The sequence below is a fragment of the Otolemur garnettii genome, unplaced genomic scaffold, assembly GCF_000181295.1.
Source record: "Otolemur garnettii isolate 467f Iridium unplaced genomic scaffold, OtoGar3 scaffold00003, whole genome shotgun sequence".
Classification (NCBI taxonomy): Eukaryota; Metazoa; Chordata; class Mammalia; order Primates; family Galagidae; genus Otolemur; species Otolemur garnettii.
Window position 1 is genome coordinate 19,272,611 of NW_003852398.1, and position 16,136 is coordinate 19,288,746.

The 16,136-nt window shown below is 38.9% G+C and overlaps 1 protein-coding gene across 1 annotated transcript in view; it reads left to right on the forward strand.

Moving 5' to 3' along the window:
• The window catches only part of HAVCR2 (hepatitis A virus cellular receptor 2), a 40,004-nt gene extending 24,133 nt beyond the window's left edge, over positions 1-15,871 (forward strand). Inside the window, exons 4-8 of the mRNA XM_003782249.2 lie at positions 757-840; positions 5,084-5,124; positions 7,029-7,152; positions 12,037-12,073; positions 15,712-15,871. Coding sequence (XP_003782297.1) covers positions 757-840; positions 5,084-5,124; positions 7,029-7,152; positions 12,037-12,073; positions 15,712-15,871 — 446 coding nt within the window. The remainder of the gene's footprint in view (positions 1-756; positions 841-5,083; positions 5,125-7,028; positions 7,153-12,036; positions 12,074-15,711) is intronic.
• The last annotated feature ends 265 nt before the right edge of the window (positions 15,872-16,136 follow it).

A 16,136-nucleotide genomic window follows, 5' to 3' on the forward strand; every position in this document is an offset into this window, starting at 1 on the left:
CTATCATGTGGCCACTGCAAGGATTTCATAAGATGATGTTTTATGGAAAGCATTGTAAGTTGGGTATCCCAAACCTGAAGATTTTTGAACACCAACATGACACTCCACTGGAGCATGGCATAATGTGATAATTCCAAAATCTGACAAAGGCTGATATCCAAAACACTTCTCATCCCACGCTTCGTGAGTATGGGGTACTCAGCTCATAGTGTAGCCATTTTTTGTGGCTATTAGTTCTATTGTTAATTAGAGGCTGGGCACAGTGGCTCATGCCTGTATTCCTAGCACTCTGGGAGGCCAGGTGGGAAGATGGTTTGAACTCAAGAGTTCTAGACCAGCCTGAGCAAGAGCAAGACACTGTCTCTACTAAAAATAGAAAATCATTCAGGCATTGTGGCAGATGCCTGTAGTCCCAACTGCTTGGGAGGCTGAGGCAGTAGGATTGCTTGAGCCCAGGATTTTGAGGTTGCTGTGAGTTATGACACATGGCACTATAGTCAGGGCAACAGAGTGAGACTATGTCTCAAAAACAAAAAAAAAAATTAGAATGTAACAATGATGATTGCATCTCACCTCCACCAAATATTTGAAGTGTGTGATATACTCTCGACAAAGGTGTCCAGGCAGGTTTGGAAGCTGAGGGTGTATTTCTTGTCATTTGCTGTCTTCCACATGTTTTCTACTGCCCTTTGATTCCCTGAATTAAGCTCTCTGCTCTCAGAAAAGTCTCACCCTTATGTTGGTTTCTAACTTTAGCCAAGGTCACCCCTGTTCCAACTCTGCAGAGACCCTTTACTACGACCTTTCCAAGAATGCTTACCAGTGGGAGACACAACTCAGGTAATTATGCATGGGGTGTAGGAGGAAGCCTTTAGCTTGTATCTGAGTTCAGAGGATTTTCAATATGGGAAAAAAAGGAGAAATGGCTGAAGAGGAGTGGAGCATGACTATTTCCATGTACCTGAAACAGGCTAGAGATGAGGGTGGGTGGAGACACATGTATGCTGGGAAAAAGGCGCCTGGGTTGGGATCCTGGATTAGCCACAAACTAGCCATGTGGCCTGGACCAAGGCCTTTTATATCCCCAAGGCTCAGCTTCCTCCTCTGTCCAAGAAATAGCTTTAGAGACTTGTGGTTTTTACAACTCAGCAAAATTCCTACCTCTAAGAAATAATTTTGGTGATCTACATATTTTGCCAAATAAATAAATAAAAGTCTACTATTGCCATCATTGCAATAAAAGACAGTCTTTTAGGCTTCATTTTATTTAAATTTTAACTTCTAAAAACAATTTAATAAAAAACTTTACTCTTTTATTTAAATATTAAGAAGTATATTTAATCTAATGAAAAAAAATCACTATGTTATCCTTGTTTTCTGATTTACTCCCAGACTGGTGATGTTTTGTCATGAATGGGTTCCAGACTATGTCTGGGGACTGATAGGTTGGATTAAGTGATTTCCAGGATGGCTTCTAAGTAGAATACAGCCCATTAGCATTCCTGGATTCTAAACTTGGAAGGAGCAGGTAAATTCTTCATGTTGGATCAAGGAAAGACTTGGTCAGTCTTCCTCAACAGAGAACACAGGGCAGAAGATCAGAACTTGGGTCACATTGACCATGGAGGCTGACCCTACATTATTTCCTATCAGAGTTCTGGTCTCTCCTAAACTGGCTGAACTTAACTTTTCTTTTCTTTTCTTTTCTTTTCTTTTCTTTTCTTTTCTTTCTTTCTTTCTTTCTTTCTTCTTTTTTTTTTTTTCTATTTCTGTAAAATAAGGTTAATAATAGCTACTTCCTGGGCCAGGTATAGTGGCTCACACCACTGGGAGGCCAAGGCAGGAAGATCACTTGAGCTCACAAGTTTGAGACCAGACTGAGCAAGAGCGAGATTCTATCTAAAAATAGCCAAGTGTTGTGGTGAGAGCCTCTAGTCCCAGCTACTTGGGAGGCTTAGGCAAGGGAATCACTTGAGCCCCAAGAATCTGAGGTTGCTGGGATGCCATAGCACTCTACTGTTGAGAGGGACAGTACTCTGTCTCAAAAAAAAAAAAAAAAAAGACCAGCCTGAGTAAGAGTGAGACCCATCTCTACTAAAAATAGAAAAATTAGCTGGGTGCAGTAGATGGTACTTATAGTCCCAGATATTTTGGAGTCTGAGGCAGGAGGATTCCTTGAGCCCAGGAATTTGAGGTTGCTGTGAGCTAGGCTGATACCAGGGCACTCTAGCCTGGAGATGAGATTGAGACTCTGTCTCAAAAGAAAAAAAAAAAAAGAATTTCAGTGCAGGTAAAATTGGTTCTAAATTTCAATCACTCAAACTGTGAAGCTCAGTTTTCTCATCTCTACAATAGGAACAGTTCCAGTGCGTACACCATGAGGTTGTTGTAAAGATGAAATGTGCTAATGTATGTAAAATCATCAGTGTAGTACTTGGCCCATAGAAAGAACTCAAATGACAGTTATTATTGGAGTTATTCACTTTAGCTCCTTTAGGGTTTAATCTTTGATTCTGTAGTGACTGGTAGCCAACATCTATTATGCAATTAGTTAGAGAGAAAATTAAATATGGTAGGGACAGGTAATCACCCAATTGTGGGCTAATCAAGTCAAGCCAGACATTAATTGCATGCAATTTTTATATTTTAAGGAGTCTTACAACCATGGACCTAGATGAGATTTCCAGGGTCATTTAATCTGACTTTTCCTTCCTGTGCTTCAGTGATCTTGAGTGGGCCTTTACGCCCTCTGGAGGTGGTGCATTTCCTTATGCTTGCCTATCCCATGACACCTGTCTCCTAGTTTTAACTTGTTAGTTCCTTCCCCTCTAGGGCAACAAAAGTGGGAATGTCTTTTATATCAGGGAATATTGATACACTACCTTGAAGCTTTTTCAAGGACCTGAATGAGAAAGATATTTAAACAAATTAAAAAACAAGGATGGCTCCAAACCAGGAAAATAAAATGAAAAATTAAAATTAATGAATATTTAATAACTTCTCTATAATATGTAACAATATGTCAATTTGTCACTGACAAGTCAACTCTTATGTAATTATGTGATTTATGCCTTTGGTTTAATGTAAGATGGATGTACATTTAATATATTTGCTATAAAATGGACTGGAGACTTTAAAAGTAAGTGATCCAAGGTTCTGGAATCTCCTAAAGTCACTTTAAACAGAGAACAAAATCTCTCTTCAACCTGAAGAAGCAGGGACTGTCTGGGTCACATGTGAGTCCTCAGCTCTGGAGTAGACCCGGTTTAAATCCCAGCTTTCCCAACTAAAAACTGTGTGCTCTTAGGTAAAGTAGCTCTGTGAGACCCAGTTTCCTCATCTGAAAAACAGGAAAAATAAAAGTACCTACCTATGGTGGTGAGGATTAAATGAGATTGTGCGTATATGGTGCTCAGCACCATGTCTGTCATGTAATACTCACAAGTGTTGAAGAGATGGTAACTACTAAATTTGTATACTTGGTCTCTACCTCAGCCACATCCTGGATTCTCCAGGATAAACATTGCCATTCCTCCACTGTCTCAGCCATCTTGGTTGAAGGCCAAATCTATGTAGAAAAAATAAAAAAGCTGTGATAACACAACTGTGCTCAATTTTATGGATCATTTTCATAGCAAAATGAAGCTAGAAAAAAGAAGTCAGTCTCACCATTTACATCAAGAAAAATCATTACAGGGAAGCAGAAACTGGATTTGAAAATCGTGTGTGTGGTTAAGGTTCATATTGACTTTGCAGTTCCGCCAATGTGGTTTTCATACTGCAAATTCTTTCCAGGTAATCAGAGCAAAGTATATGGAGCATAATTTGTTTCTTAATTTTTTTTTTTAAAGAACTTTAGGCAGAGAATACATATATATATATTTATTTTTTATTTTTTATTTTTATTTATTTATTTATTTTTTGCAGTTTTTGGCCAGGGCTGGGTTTGAACCTGCCACCTCCAGCACATAGGATGGAGCTCGCTCCCTACTCCTTTGAGCCACAGGAGCCTCCCAGAGACCATATTTTTTTAAATATTTAATCTATAGTCTGTTAAATCAGCATTTAATCAAACTCTTCACACACATTAAAGGGTTTAGACTTAAAGGCTTTCAGAAGGTGATCCTGACATTTAAGGAGTTTCAAAACCTCTGACTCAGCCCGAAAAATGAGCAAGCATGCTTCGTTTTCCCCTAGCTGACAAACTATTTATTTTTAGAATGCAGTGTCTATGAGGTCAGGGCCCATCTTGTTCCCTCTTCTGTTCCCTGTTGTGCCTGGCACAGAGTAGGGTTATAACACATATTCATTGAATGGGTAAACAGATGAATCAATTAAGCTAACAGAAAGGGAAGCTGGCGAGCTGACAGGGGAGCAATGTGACTCTTCATAGTAGTGACTTTGCCGAGGTAAAGGTTGTTGAAGGTTGCTGTGGCCCTAAATTGGAAGGCCATTTCTGTTGTTCACTAAGCTATGTGACCTGAGGAAATCACTTCATTTCCCTAAGTCTGAGTTGCTTCACCTGTGCAATGGGATTAACAGTCCCGACTTTAGGCTAGAAGTTTTGAATGCTAAATGAGATATTTCCCCGAAAGAGTTTAGCACAGCACCTAGCTCCTGGTAAGTTGTAGCTGCAGTGATTATTTTTATTTATAGATAACCAATACCCTGTCTACTTTCCAATGCATAAATATGAAATCTCAAAAAATGATATTTTGTTGTCTTTTGAAGCCTAATTTGAATATTGGTGTAACACCTGAGTTAAAAATGCTGAATTTTTGTAGAGCCTGTTAGAATCCTGTGGCAGGACAAACTATTAATACCTATTTAACGTAGGTCTTTCTGGCAGAAGTCTCCATCTCATAAAATAGTAGACTTTGTTATCTAGATGAAAAAATGTGAAATTGATTTGAAAGTATTCAGTAAATTTTGTTGGTCTCCAATTTAGTGATTATGAAGAGTATGGAGTCTAATTTCAAGTAGGATTATAGGCATCATTAAGATTTTTTTGAAACATAGATAAAAGAAAACATTCTTAACTATTGTCTATTCCCCCTCCTTTTTTTTTTTTTTTTTTTTACAGAAACATGGACACTGGGGATACTCCAAGATGAAAATCAAACAGTGAGTTACTATTTTTGGTGAACTAATGTCATATTTGACTCAGAGAAAAAAAAGTATGGCTTTACATTTCCTTTCCGGCTACCCTTTCATCGGAGGACAAAACCCAAACCTTCCTTAGCTTCAGATTCCTTGGATATAGCATTTTACTGATGTCAGTTCTGACTGCACAGGCCTGTTGGAAGGAAGGAATTATGTGTGTAGAATACCTAGGAAGTGCTTGAAAACAAACATGATGAAACATCAGCATTTTGTTTTTCTTCTTCAATTTCACAACTCTATGTCCTGAGGAAGTTTCAAAGACTCTTACATCTCCCTAGAAGGTGTTTTTCCTTGCTTCCATTGCAGTCCTAAGGGGAAAAATTATTGGCTTATTTAAAATTTATTTTATTTATATATGATTGGACTCCAATCAGGACTATTCAATACCAAGAGGTTATATATTTAACTATAAATAAAGCAATATTTTGATTAACTGTAATTTAATGCCCCCCCAAACCGTTTCCGAGTTAAAAAAAAAAAAACCCTTAGTAGAAATCACACTTGCTGCAGTGACTTCAGACCTCTTTGAGGACATATCCAGGAGTCCACATTGTTTGATGCAGTTTTCTGCTTTTGTCTGCACAACTGATGGTCCGCATCCGTGTTTGTCCCTCCTTTCTCTGTGGTCCAGGACTGCCTTTTCAGGACCTCTGTGCACTGACTGTGCTTCATGCACAGAACTTTGCGTATAGGACTCCTGCTATTGCATAACTGATGTATATTGAATAAATGTGTAAATCTGTATTGAATAAATGGAAGATTTAACTTCCTGGACATTTTATTTTAAAAGTATTTACAAATACTGTTTTTGCAGTTTTTTGGCCCAGGCTGGGTTTGAACCCACCACCTCCAGTATATGGGGCCAGTGCCCTACTCCTTTGAGCCACAGGCACTGCACAAATACTGTTTTTAAAAGGAAATTTAAAGAGCTGAAATTTTAGAAACAGGAGGATTTTTCCGTCTGACTCTCAGTTATCAGAAAATCAAATTAATTATAGCAATAGCAATAATAGCTACCATTGATTGAACATTATGTACCAGGCCATGTGTTAAGAGTTTATAATTTTTCTTTTTTTTGAGATGGAGTTTCACTCTGTCACCCTGATTAGAGTGCTATGGCATCGTAGCTAACAGCAATCTCAAATTCCTGGGGTCAAGTGATCTTCTTGCCTCAGCCTCCCAAGTAGCTGGGACTACAGGCATGTACCACTATACTTGGTTGGTTTTTCTATTTTTAGTAGAGATGGGATCTTGCTCTTGCTCAAGCTGGACTCAAACTCCTGAGCTCAAGCAATCCACCTGCCTTGGCCTCCCAAGTGATAGCAGTATGGGCGTAAGCCACTGTGCCTGGCCTGTTTTATAATTTTTGTCACTTAATTTTCCCAGTAACTCTCAAGGTCACTCAGCTCTTAGTGACAGAGCTGGGGATTTGATCCTAGGACTGTCTGGCCCCAAAGTCTTTGCTTTTTAATCACTACCTTTTTGTGAAAATAGAGGTTTCACTGTAAAATACCAAATGTCGACCACTCTAAAAGTGCCTGGGGAACACCAGGGTATCTTGACCAATCGGATTCCACTCTAAAAATTGTTTTTTGTTTTGGGGGGTTAGAGGTCCTCTTACTAAGAGCTCCTTTTCCACCCACAGCACAGAAGAGCACATTTGTTTTCTTGCTAATTCCAAAGATTAAGCTAATTCCTTTCTTTGAGTGGTTTGAGACTTGACTAGAATGGGCTAGATCAAGGGTGGTTTCAAGGACTGTAATCTTTTGATGTTATAAAAGGGATGATCTGATTCACAACTCTTGAGACTAAGTACACAACCAATTTGGGCATTTGCTGACTAAATTCTGTTTGTGTTTCCATAGCAAATATCCATATCGGCTAATGAGTTACAAGACCCTAGAGTGACCATCAGAACAGTTGTCTACATTGGAGCAGGAATCTCCGGGCTGGTTCTCACTCTTATCTTTGGTGTTTTAATTTTCAAATGTGAGTTGTTTGATGTTACTTCTCCTTCTCTCAGATAAGGAACTGTTAAAATAGGAACCAACACAAATCTCGACAGAAATGTAAGTTTATAATTATACCTAAAGGTCCTCAGACTAAATGTCCTTTTGCTCCTCCAGACTCTAACAATCATGCCTAACTTGTACTCTGCACTTACCATGTGTCAGGCAGGCACTGTGCTAACTGTTTTACATACATTTAACTGTCACCATCACCATCATTTTATAAGATAGCTAGCGTTATCAGTCCCATTTTGCAGTGAAGGAAAGTAAAGCTCAGCGTAAGCCATTTTCCCAAGGTTTCAGAATCAGCAAGTGGTCCCATGCTTGAATAGGACTTAAAAAACAAAGCAAAACAGATTTAGCAAATGGAATTTAAATCTAAGCAGGCTTATTCCAGTATTTGTTCTCCTATCTTTGGTTAAGAAAATTCATCTTTTTAATTCATCAGTATGTTTAGGTTTATTAGGGAAGACAGCCACAAAAAAACCACTTCCTTTTGGGTATTTTTCCTTGTTATTTGTTTCTTGAGTGTAGCCCTTTGAGAAAAGTAGCCCCTTTACCATGGGGTCATGGCCAGGTTACAGAATATTTCCTCCATCATCATGCTCAGCACACACAGTTTTCTTCTAAATTACTTATCTTTATTTTTAAAGAAGTTATTATATAAATCATCAGATTTCTCCCATGCTCCATTACCCTTTACATAAACCAGAATGGTCCCTAATATACAGGTCTTGGCAGAATTCAAAAGAAGTCATGTTATCATTTCTTTCTTTTTTAAATTGTTGCGGTTGTCATTGTTATTTAGCTGGCCTGGGCTGAGTTCGAACCCGCCAGCCTCAGTGCACGTGGCCAGCACTGTAACCACTGTGCTACAGGCGCTACGCTCATGTTATCATTTCTTAACAGCTCCAAGGCTTCAAATTCATGTGATCATTTCACAAACTCTACTATTGCTGAGTGAACCCAGGTTACTGTGGGTGGGGTAGTCAAATATTTAGTCAAGTTCACCAATGACCTCCTTCATTTTGCTAAATCTAATAGATACCCTTGTCTTCATTGCAGCCAATTTTTTTTTAAATCTATGGCTGATTTTTTTTTTTTATTAAATCATAGCTGTGTACATTAATGCAATCATAGGTGTGGTCCCATCAATCACCCTCCCTCCACCCATCCTCCCCCCTTCCCTTTCCCCCTTCCCCATATTCTTGGGCTATAATTGGGCTATAGCTTTCATATGAAAGCTATAAATTAGTTTCATAGTAGGGCTGAGTACATTGGATACTTTTTCTGACATTCTTGAGATAGTTGCTGAATTTTTTTTTTATTAAAATTGTAGCCACTTTTTAAGAAGTATTCTTCTGAGTTGACCTCCACTCATTCTGGATATTATTCAAATATGTATAAATTATAACTTATATATGATAAACTGGATATTTTAAGTGTATTCAATTTGATGAATTTTGATAGATAATTACTCTGGAAGTGTATTATAAAGTATATTCTTCTGAGTTGACCTCCACTCATTCTGCATATTACTCAACTATGTATATATTATAAAGTTTAACTTACATATGACAAACTGCATATTTTAAGTATATTCAATTTGATGAATTTTGATAGATAATTACTCTGGGAAGCCATCACTGTAATCAAGATCCAACTCTTGTTTTTAGGGGAAAAGGGGAAAAGTATCCAAATATTTCCATCACCCAAAAACTCACACACTTTTATAATTGGATATATCAATATTTTCTTTTCTCTAAGAGCAAAGGCCCAGACCTTATACCCCAGAGTGTAATACATTATATAGCCTTTCTTACTAATTCACAGAGAGGGACTATGTGTGAGGTCACCAGCTATCCCAATTTGGCCCAGGATTGAAGGGATTCCTAAGATATGGGGCTTCCAGTGCTAACCCTGAAAATGCCAAAGGAAAATAGTGATGAGTTAGTTACCTTATACATGGCCTGAAGCTGCCAAGTGGTTTATGTGCCTTAAATCCATATAACTGTCCCATGAGATAGGTATGAACATGATTCCAAAGGAGGACCAGCATGCTGAAAGGTTAATAACTTGCCCAAATTCACATAGTTAATTGATAGATCAGGAGTTGACATTAGAGCTGTTATACTCTCTACCACATGTTTTCTGCCATTATTGTTAAATGGATTATCCAGAGAAAGAAACTACCCCACCCACAGTTACCTGGCTTTGCTCAGAGATAGTAGAGTTTGTGAATTGATCACATGACTATGAAGCCTTGGAGTTGTTAAGAAATGATAACATGACTTCTTTCGAATTCTGCCAAGGCCTGTATATTAAGGACCATGCTAGTTTATGTAAAGGGTAATGCAGCATGGGAGAAATCTGATTATTTATATAAACACATATACAGTAGAATGTCTGTAAGTTGACCACCCAAGGGACTGTAACAGACTAGTCAGTATACAGAGGCAGACAATATAAGGAACTAGGCTACTGTACTGATACATACATGTGGTGCATGTCTGGTCTATGAAAACTAGGTCAACTTAATGAGATTAATGTAGGGAAGTGGTCAACTACGGAGGTTCTACTGCATTTTACTCAAAAAAACATGACTACTTACAAGAATAGATGAGAAGTCCCGACCAGTTTGCAATCTTTACCCTGGAAGTTGCTGTGGAAAATCTTATAATCAAGGTGACAGATTTTTAGGTCATAACCTCATAGACACAAACTGGCAGTCAATAATGTTCTGTGGTCCTACATCTTTCTCATCCTCTCTCTGAGGTGGCCAACCATACCTCACTGCCACTCAAACCTCCTTTGCCCCTCTCTTCACTGATGAAATATCATTGCATCTTCTATGCCTTTGCGAAGACCTCCCCTTTTTTGTCCCTTTCTCTGAGTCATCTGTCTCCTCTTTTCTGTTTATGCTACTGTTTTCACTAGCATATGTGTTCTAGTTCAGCCATTCTTCTCCAGCTATTCCCATTTCTCCACTTGACCTCACAGCCATAATTCTTTTTTTTTTTTTTTTGCAATTTTTGGCCGGGGCTGTATTTGAACCCACCACCTCCGGCATATGGGGCTGGCACCCCACCCCTTTGAGCCACAGACACTGCCCACCATAATTCTTGAAAAAGTTGTTCCTGCTTTTCATCTGTACTCTTCCACTCACCATCATCTATCGTCTATCTGGAAGAGTGGTTTTAGTCAAATTCACCAATGACCTCTTCCAGTTTGCTAAATCTGATAGGTACCCTTGTCTTCATTGCAGCCAATTTTTAAGAAGTATTCTTCTAAATTGATCTCCACTCATTCTAGAAAGCTTCCTTTTCTTGATTTCTCAAATACCTTTCTCCTAGATGATTGGCCATTCTTTTTCAGTTCTTCTGCCTTATTTTTATTCATTTTTATGTTCTTTGAGACAGACGTTCACTCAGTCACCCTCAGTAGAGTGCGGCATCATGGCTCATAGCAACCTCAAACTCTTGGGCTCAAGAGATCCTCTTACCTCAGCCTCCCAAATTGTTGGGACTATAGACTCTAGCTATAACACCTATTGTTATAACTATTATATTTTAGACATGAGGTCTTGCTTTTGCTCAGGCTGTCTCAAACATGTGAGCTCAAGCAATCCACCTGCCTCGGCATCCCAGAATGCTGACTCATCTTTAGATGTTGAGATTCCTCAGGCATGGCCCCTTTTCCCCTCTCTAAACCCTCAAGGTAATAATATATGTTCTTGAGGACTTAAATGTCATCTTTAATCTCTCTCTCCAATTCTTAAATGTGTTGGTACTGCAAGGCTAATTGTCCAACTCACAGCTCCACTTGCACACTTCATGTGTACAAATTGAAGCTGTAGGTTCTGTGTTTCAGTTTCCCTTCCTAGTTTTCTTCCGGATACTGAGTTTTACCACCATCTGTCTGGTTGCTTAAATCAGAAATTCAGAAGTCATCCCTAAATCCTCTTTTTCCTCCCTCCTAATAAGCAATCCAACTTCAATTCCTGTGGTTTTTCTCCAAAATAGATCTAAAATTCCTTCATTATTCTGTATCTGTCTTGGCTACCATCTAACTCCAAGGCACTGTCATCTCTGCTTATTTCTTTATTCGTCCTAATCCATTTCTTACATAATAGCATGGATATTATAACACAAATCAGAATATGTATTGGTCCTTCAATGATTTCCTACAGTTCTTAGAATAAAATTCGAACTTCTGATTATGGCTGAAAAGGTCCTAGGGGATCTAGCCTCAGCCCACCTTTCAGACCTTACCTTGGGTTGCTTTCTTAATTCAGCTATGTTTTTGGTTTCAGGTGCTAGGCAAGATCTTTACTAGGAGCTTTCTCTGCCTGGGATGCACCCCCTGGTTCTTTACTTGGCTAACTCCTAACTCATTGTCTTCTGTGAGGACACATTACAGGTCATCTCTGGGAGTTCTTCCCTGACCACTCTGTCTATTACCTGTTTCAATTTGTTATGTTTTCTTTATAATTCATCACAATTTGAAATTATTTTATTTTCTTATTTGCTGTTTTTCTTTTCTTTCTTCTGCCTTTTCTTTTTCTTTCTTTTTTTTTTTCAGTTCGCCTTTGCCAGAGGGCTCACAACTCACAGTTCACCTTTATATGAAACTGCCAGACACATAGTAGATGCTCTGTAATATTTGTTAAATAAGAAAAATTCATCTTAGCTGTTTTCTAGTGTAGTCTGCATGATAAACCGGCATGTGCTGTGAGTTTGATTTAATTCAGTGTAAGGTGACACCAGATTTCCCTAAATAGCTCTTGCCTCCAGTGAGCCTATTTCATTTCTTATCTCATTTATTTTATAAAAGCATTTTTATTGCTGTTTCTTCTTTTATCTAGGGCATTCTTATAGCAAAGAGAAGTTACAGAATTCAAGGTAAGAATAAGGGATTGGGTAGTGGGAAGGTGGGAATCTTGGAGGTCCCTACTCTAGTATGAATCAGATCTTTGCTCTGAAAAGTCCTTCTCTGGGGCTTTGGGATCAAAGCTTATACTTCCTTTTTGCCCTAGGCTTAATTATGAAGTGAAAATTTATTTATTTCAAAATATTAAGGGGGTACAAATGTTTTAGTTTATAAAGATTGTTTTTGTAATACTTGAGTCCTGGCTGTAAGTGTGTCCATCACCCAAATAGTGTTCCGAGTACCCATTAAGTTGGTTTATTCCCTTGCCCTTTGTCCCTCCCCCTTGCGTGCTTTCCACTGAGTTTTAGTGAAGTGAAAATTTAACATGTTGCTGTGTTTACTTCCTGATACCTCTACCTTCATTAGTTCTAAATTTAAGGTATAAAATTTGTTTCTTTATTAACAAGAAATGCTTATCTGTCTCTGTATTAATGGATTTTTTTTCAATGAACTGAACCCTCAACCCTTCCACTGATCGACTATCTGCTATATCCAGGCTCTGAGTTGGACTTTGGGGTAATAGAAGTGACTAAAATCCTAGAACTGCTGGATGTGGTAGCTCAGGGCTATAATCCCAGCTCTTTGGGAGACCAAGGTCGGAGGGTCACTTGAGGCCAGGATTTTAAGACCAAGCTGGGCAACATAAGGAGACCTGGTGTCCATTAGAAAAAAAATTTTTAAAAAGTAAAAGAAATGTTGAATTAAAAACAAACAAACAAACAAACAAAAAAAGAGGCTTGGTGTCCATAGCACAGTGGTTACCGCACCAGCCACATACACTGAGGCTGGCAGGTTCGAAATTAGCCCCAGCCAGCTAAACAACAATGACAACTGCAACAAAAAAATAGCCAGGCATTATGGTGGGTGCCTGTAGTCCCAGTTACTTGGGAAGCTGAGGCAAGAGAATCCTTTGAGCCCAAGAGTTTGAAGTTGCTATGAGCTGTGACGTCACAGCACTCTACCAAGGGTGACATAGTGAAACTCAGTCTCAAAAAAACAAAAACAAAAACAAAAACAATCCAGAAACCCAGAATCTACTCTCAGAGTTCCTAGCCCAGGTATTTGTAACTTAGATTTCCTATTAGAATCACCTGGGCCCTCAAGCATATGTTGCAGGACCAACCCTAGAGCAATGAATCAGAGTCTCTGGGGATAAAGCCCCAGTATAAGTATTGCTCTAACACCTCTCCAGTTTGAATATCATGGAGATGTTATAATAAATATGTACATATGTACATGATACTTTCCTGGTGGTCTGAGAACCACTGGTCTATTATATGTCCCTGATTTAATCTCTATCCTGACCACACACACACACACACACACACACATCTGTTCCAGATAGGCAGAGCTTACATAACTTTTACTAGATTTTAGAATTTTAGAGACATTTGGTAAATGAGTAGAATGCAATATATTTTGAAGAAAAAAGTGACTATCCTTCAAATGCTATCTACAGCACTGATAATTTTCAATTAAGTAAAATATACTGTATTACAAAGATAAAATAATCTTTACTAAAAAAGTGGCATAAGGTCAAATAAAATATTTAATTATCAGTGGTTTTGCATTATCTATGCCCAGATATTTTACTAGAGCTGCAACTTAGAAATATGGTAATATTCACAGTTAACATGGACACCATGTATTTCTTCATTATTCATGAGATTATTTGCTTAATGCTCATCTCTTATAAATTATCAATTTACTTGTGATTTGTAAACTCCATAGACACTTAAGACATTTAAGAATTTGCCTATTTTAGGCAGTAGATGAGTTAATACAAGGAGCAGAGTAGGGGAATGAGGGCATGAGGAGGAGGGAGAAGGGACAGGGATGGGGGGTCACAGTGTATAACACACCTCTTAGGGCTGAGACACAATTATAAGAAGGACTTTCATGAATGCAATCAGTGTAACCTAATTCTTTGTACCTTCAATGAATCCCAAACAATTAAAAAAATAAAAATAAAATAAAATAAGAATTTGCCTACTTTAGGGTCACACCTGTGGTTCCGTGGGTGGGGTGCTAGCCCCATATACCGAGGGTGGCAGGTTCAAACTCGGTCCTGGCCACATGGCAGCAGAAAAAATAGCTGAGCATTGTGGTGGGTGCCTGTAGTCCCAGCTACTTGGGAGCCTGAGGCAAGAGAATTGCCTAAACCCAGGAGTTGTATGTTGCTATGAGCTGTGTGATGCCAGGGCACTCTACCTAGGGCGACAGAGTAAGTCTCTACCAAAAAAAAAAAATTGCCTTATTTGAACTAGAATGTTCATAGCTGCTCAGTTAACAATAACAAAGATGTGGAACTAGCCCAAGTGCCCATCTACACATGAATGGATTAATAAATTGTGGTAGATGTATACTAGTATTAATTCCCAAAAAATATGGAAAATTTTGCTTCCTTTGTAATAATCTGGTTGGATTTGGAGAACATTCTCCTAAGCAAATTATCACAAGATTAGAAAAATAAGCATCATATATACTCAATACCAATTTGAAACTAGGAGGTTAACATCAGAGACCCCACATGAGGGAAAATTGTAATTAAACTCAAGACGGGGGAGAAAAGGGGGGAGATTCAATAGTTTCCCACTTAGTAAGTACCTGAATATAGGGCGTACTCCCTGGGTGTAGGACACAACTTCAACTCTGAATTTTACCTGTCATGTGTAAATTACATGACCTAATGGTTTGTACCCTCAGATTAATTTAAAATGGAAAAGAATGAAAAACAAAAAGAACTTGCCTGCCATATTACCCCTGTGTCCCTAGCACAGTGCCTGATGACTGAATATTAATGACTGAATGAGTAAGTACTCCTCACAGTAGCCCTTTCAGGTAGACCTCACATTATTGCCATTTCACAGGTAACAATACTAAGACACAAAGTTCACTGATATATAATTTATATGGAGTTTTTGTGTTTTGCTCACTGGTATATCTCTGGGTGCATTAGGATCGTGTGTGATACACTAAATACTTCCTAAACAAACAAACAAAAAATCCTCATACCTGAAAAAAATTAAAATTAATTCAAATCTCCTCTATTGTTCCCATATTCTTTTATTGCAGTTTTATGGCTTTTCCTCCCATTCAGCATCTGAGCAAGTATCCCTACACTGCAATTCGTTGCTCCTGTAGCAAAACCTAGTCTCTCTCTCTTTTTTAATCTTGAAATGAGTCTCAGCATGTGGCCCTTGGTAGAGTGCAGTGGTGTCATAATTCACAGCAACCTTCAACTCTTGGGCTTAAGAGAGTCTCTTGCTTCAGCCTCCCAAATAGCTGGGACTACAGGCGCCTGCCATGGGATCAGCCTAGCTCACAGCAACCTCAAACTCTTGGGCTCAAGACATCTTTCTGCTTCAGCTTCCCCAGTAGCTGTGACTACCGGCACATGCCACCAGGCCCAGCTCATTATTCTATTTTCAGTGGAGACAGGGTCTTGCTCTTGCTGTGGCTGGTCCTGAACTCTGATCTCAAGGGATCCTCCCACTTTGGCCTCCCAGAGCGCTAGGATTACAGGCATGAGCCACTGTGCCCGCCAATTTTCTTAAAATAACTGTTACCTGGGAAATGCATAACCAGCAACAACATTTTATTTCCACAGGCTCGTCTCTTTGTCCAACTTTGCCCCTTCAGGGTTAGCCAATGCAGCAGCAGAGGGGATGCGCTCAGAAGAAAACATCTATACCATTGAGGAGAACGTGTACGAGATGGAGGATCCAAATGAGTACTACTGCTCTGTCAGCCATGGGCAGCAAGCCTGAGGACTCTGGGTCTGTCACCTTTCAGGGTTTGGTATTGTCTTTTTTGAAAACTTTGAGATGTGTCACTTGGCTAGTTTTAGAGGGTCTCCTTTTTTTTGTTTTGTTTTTTTTTTTTTTTGAGACAGAGTCTCACTATGTGGCCCTTGGTAGAGTGCTGTGGTGTCACAGCTCACAGCAACCTTCAACACTTGGGTTTAAGAGAGTCTCTTGCTTCAGCCTCCCAAGTAGCTGGGACTACAGGCTCCTGCCACAACGCCTGGCTATT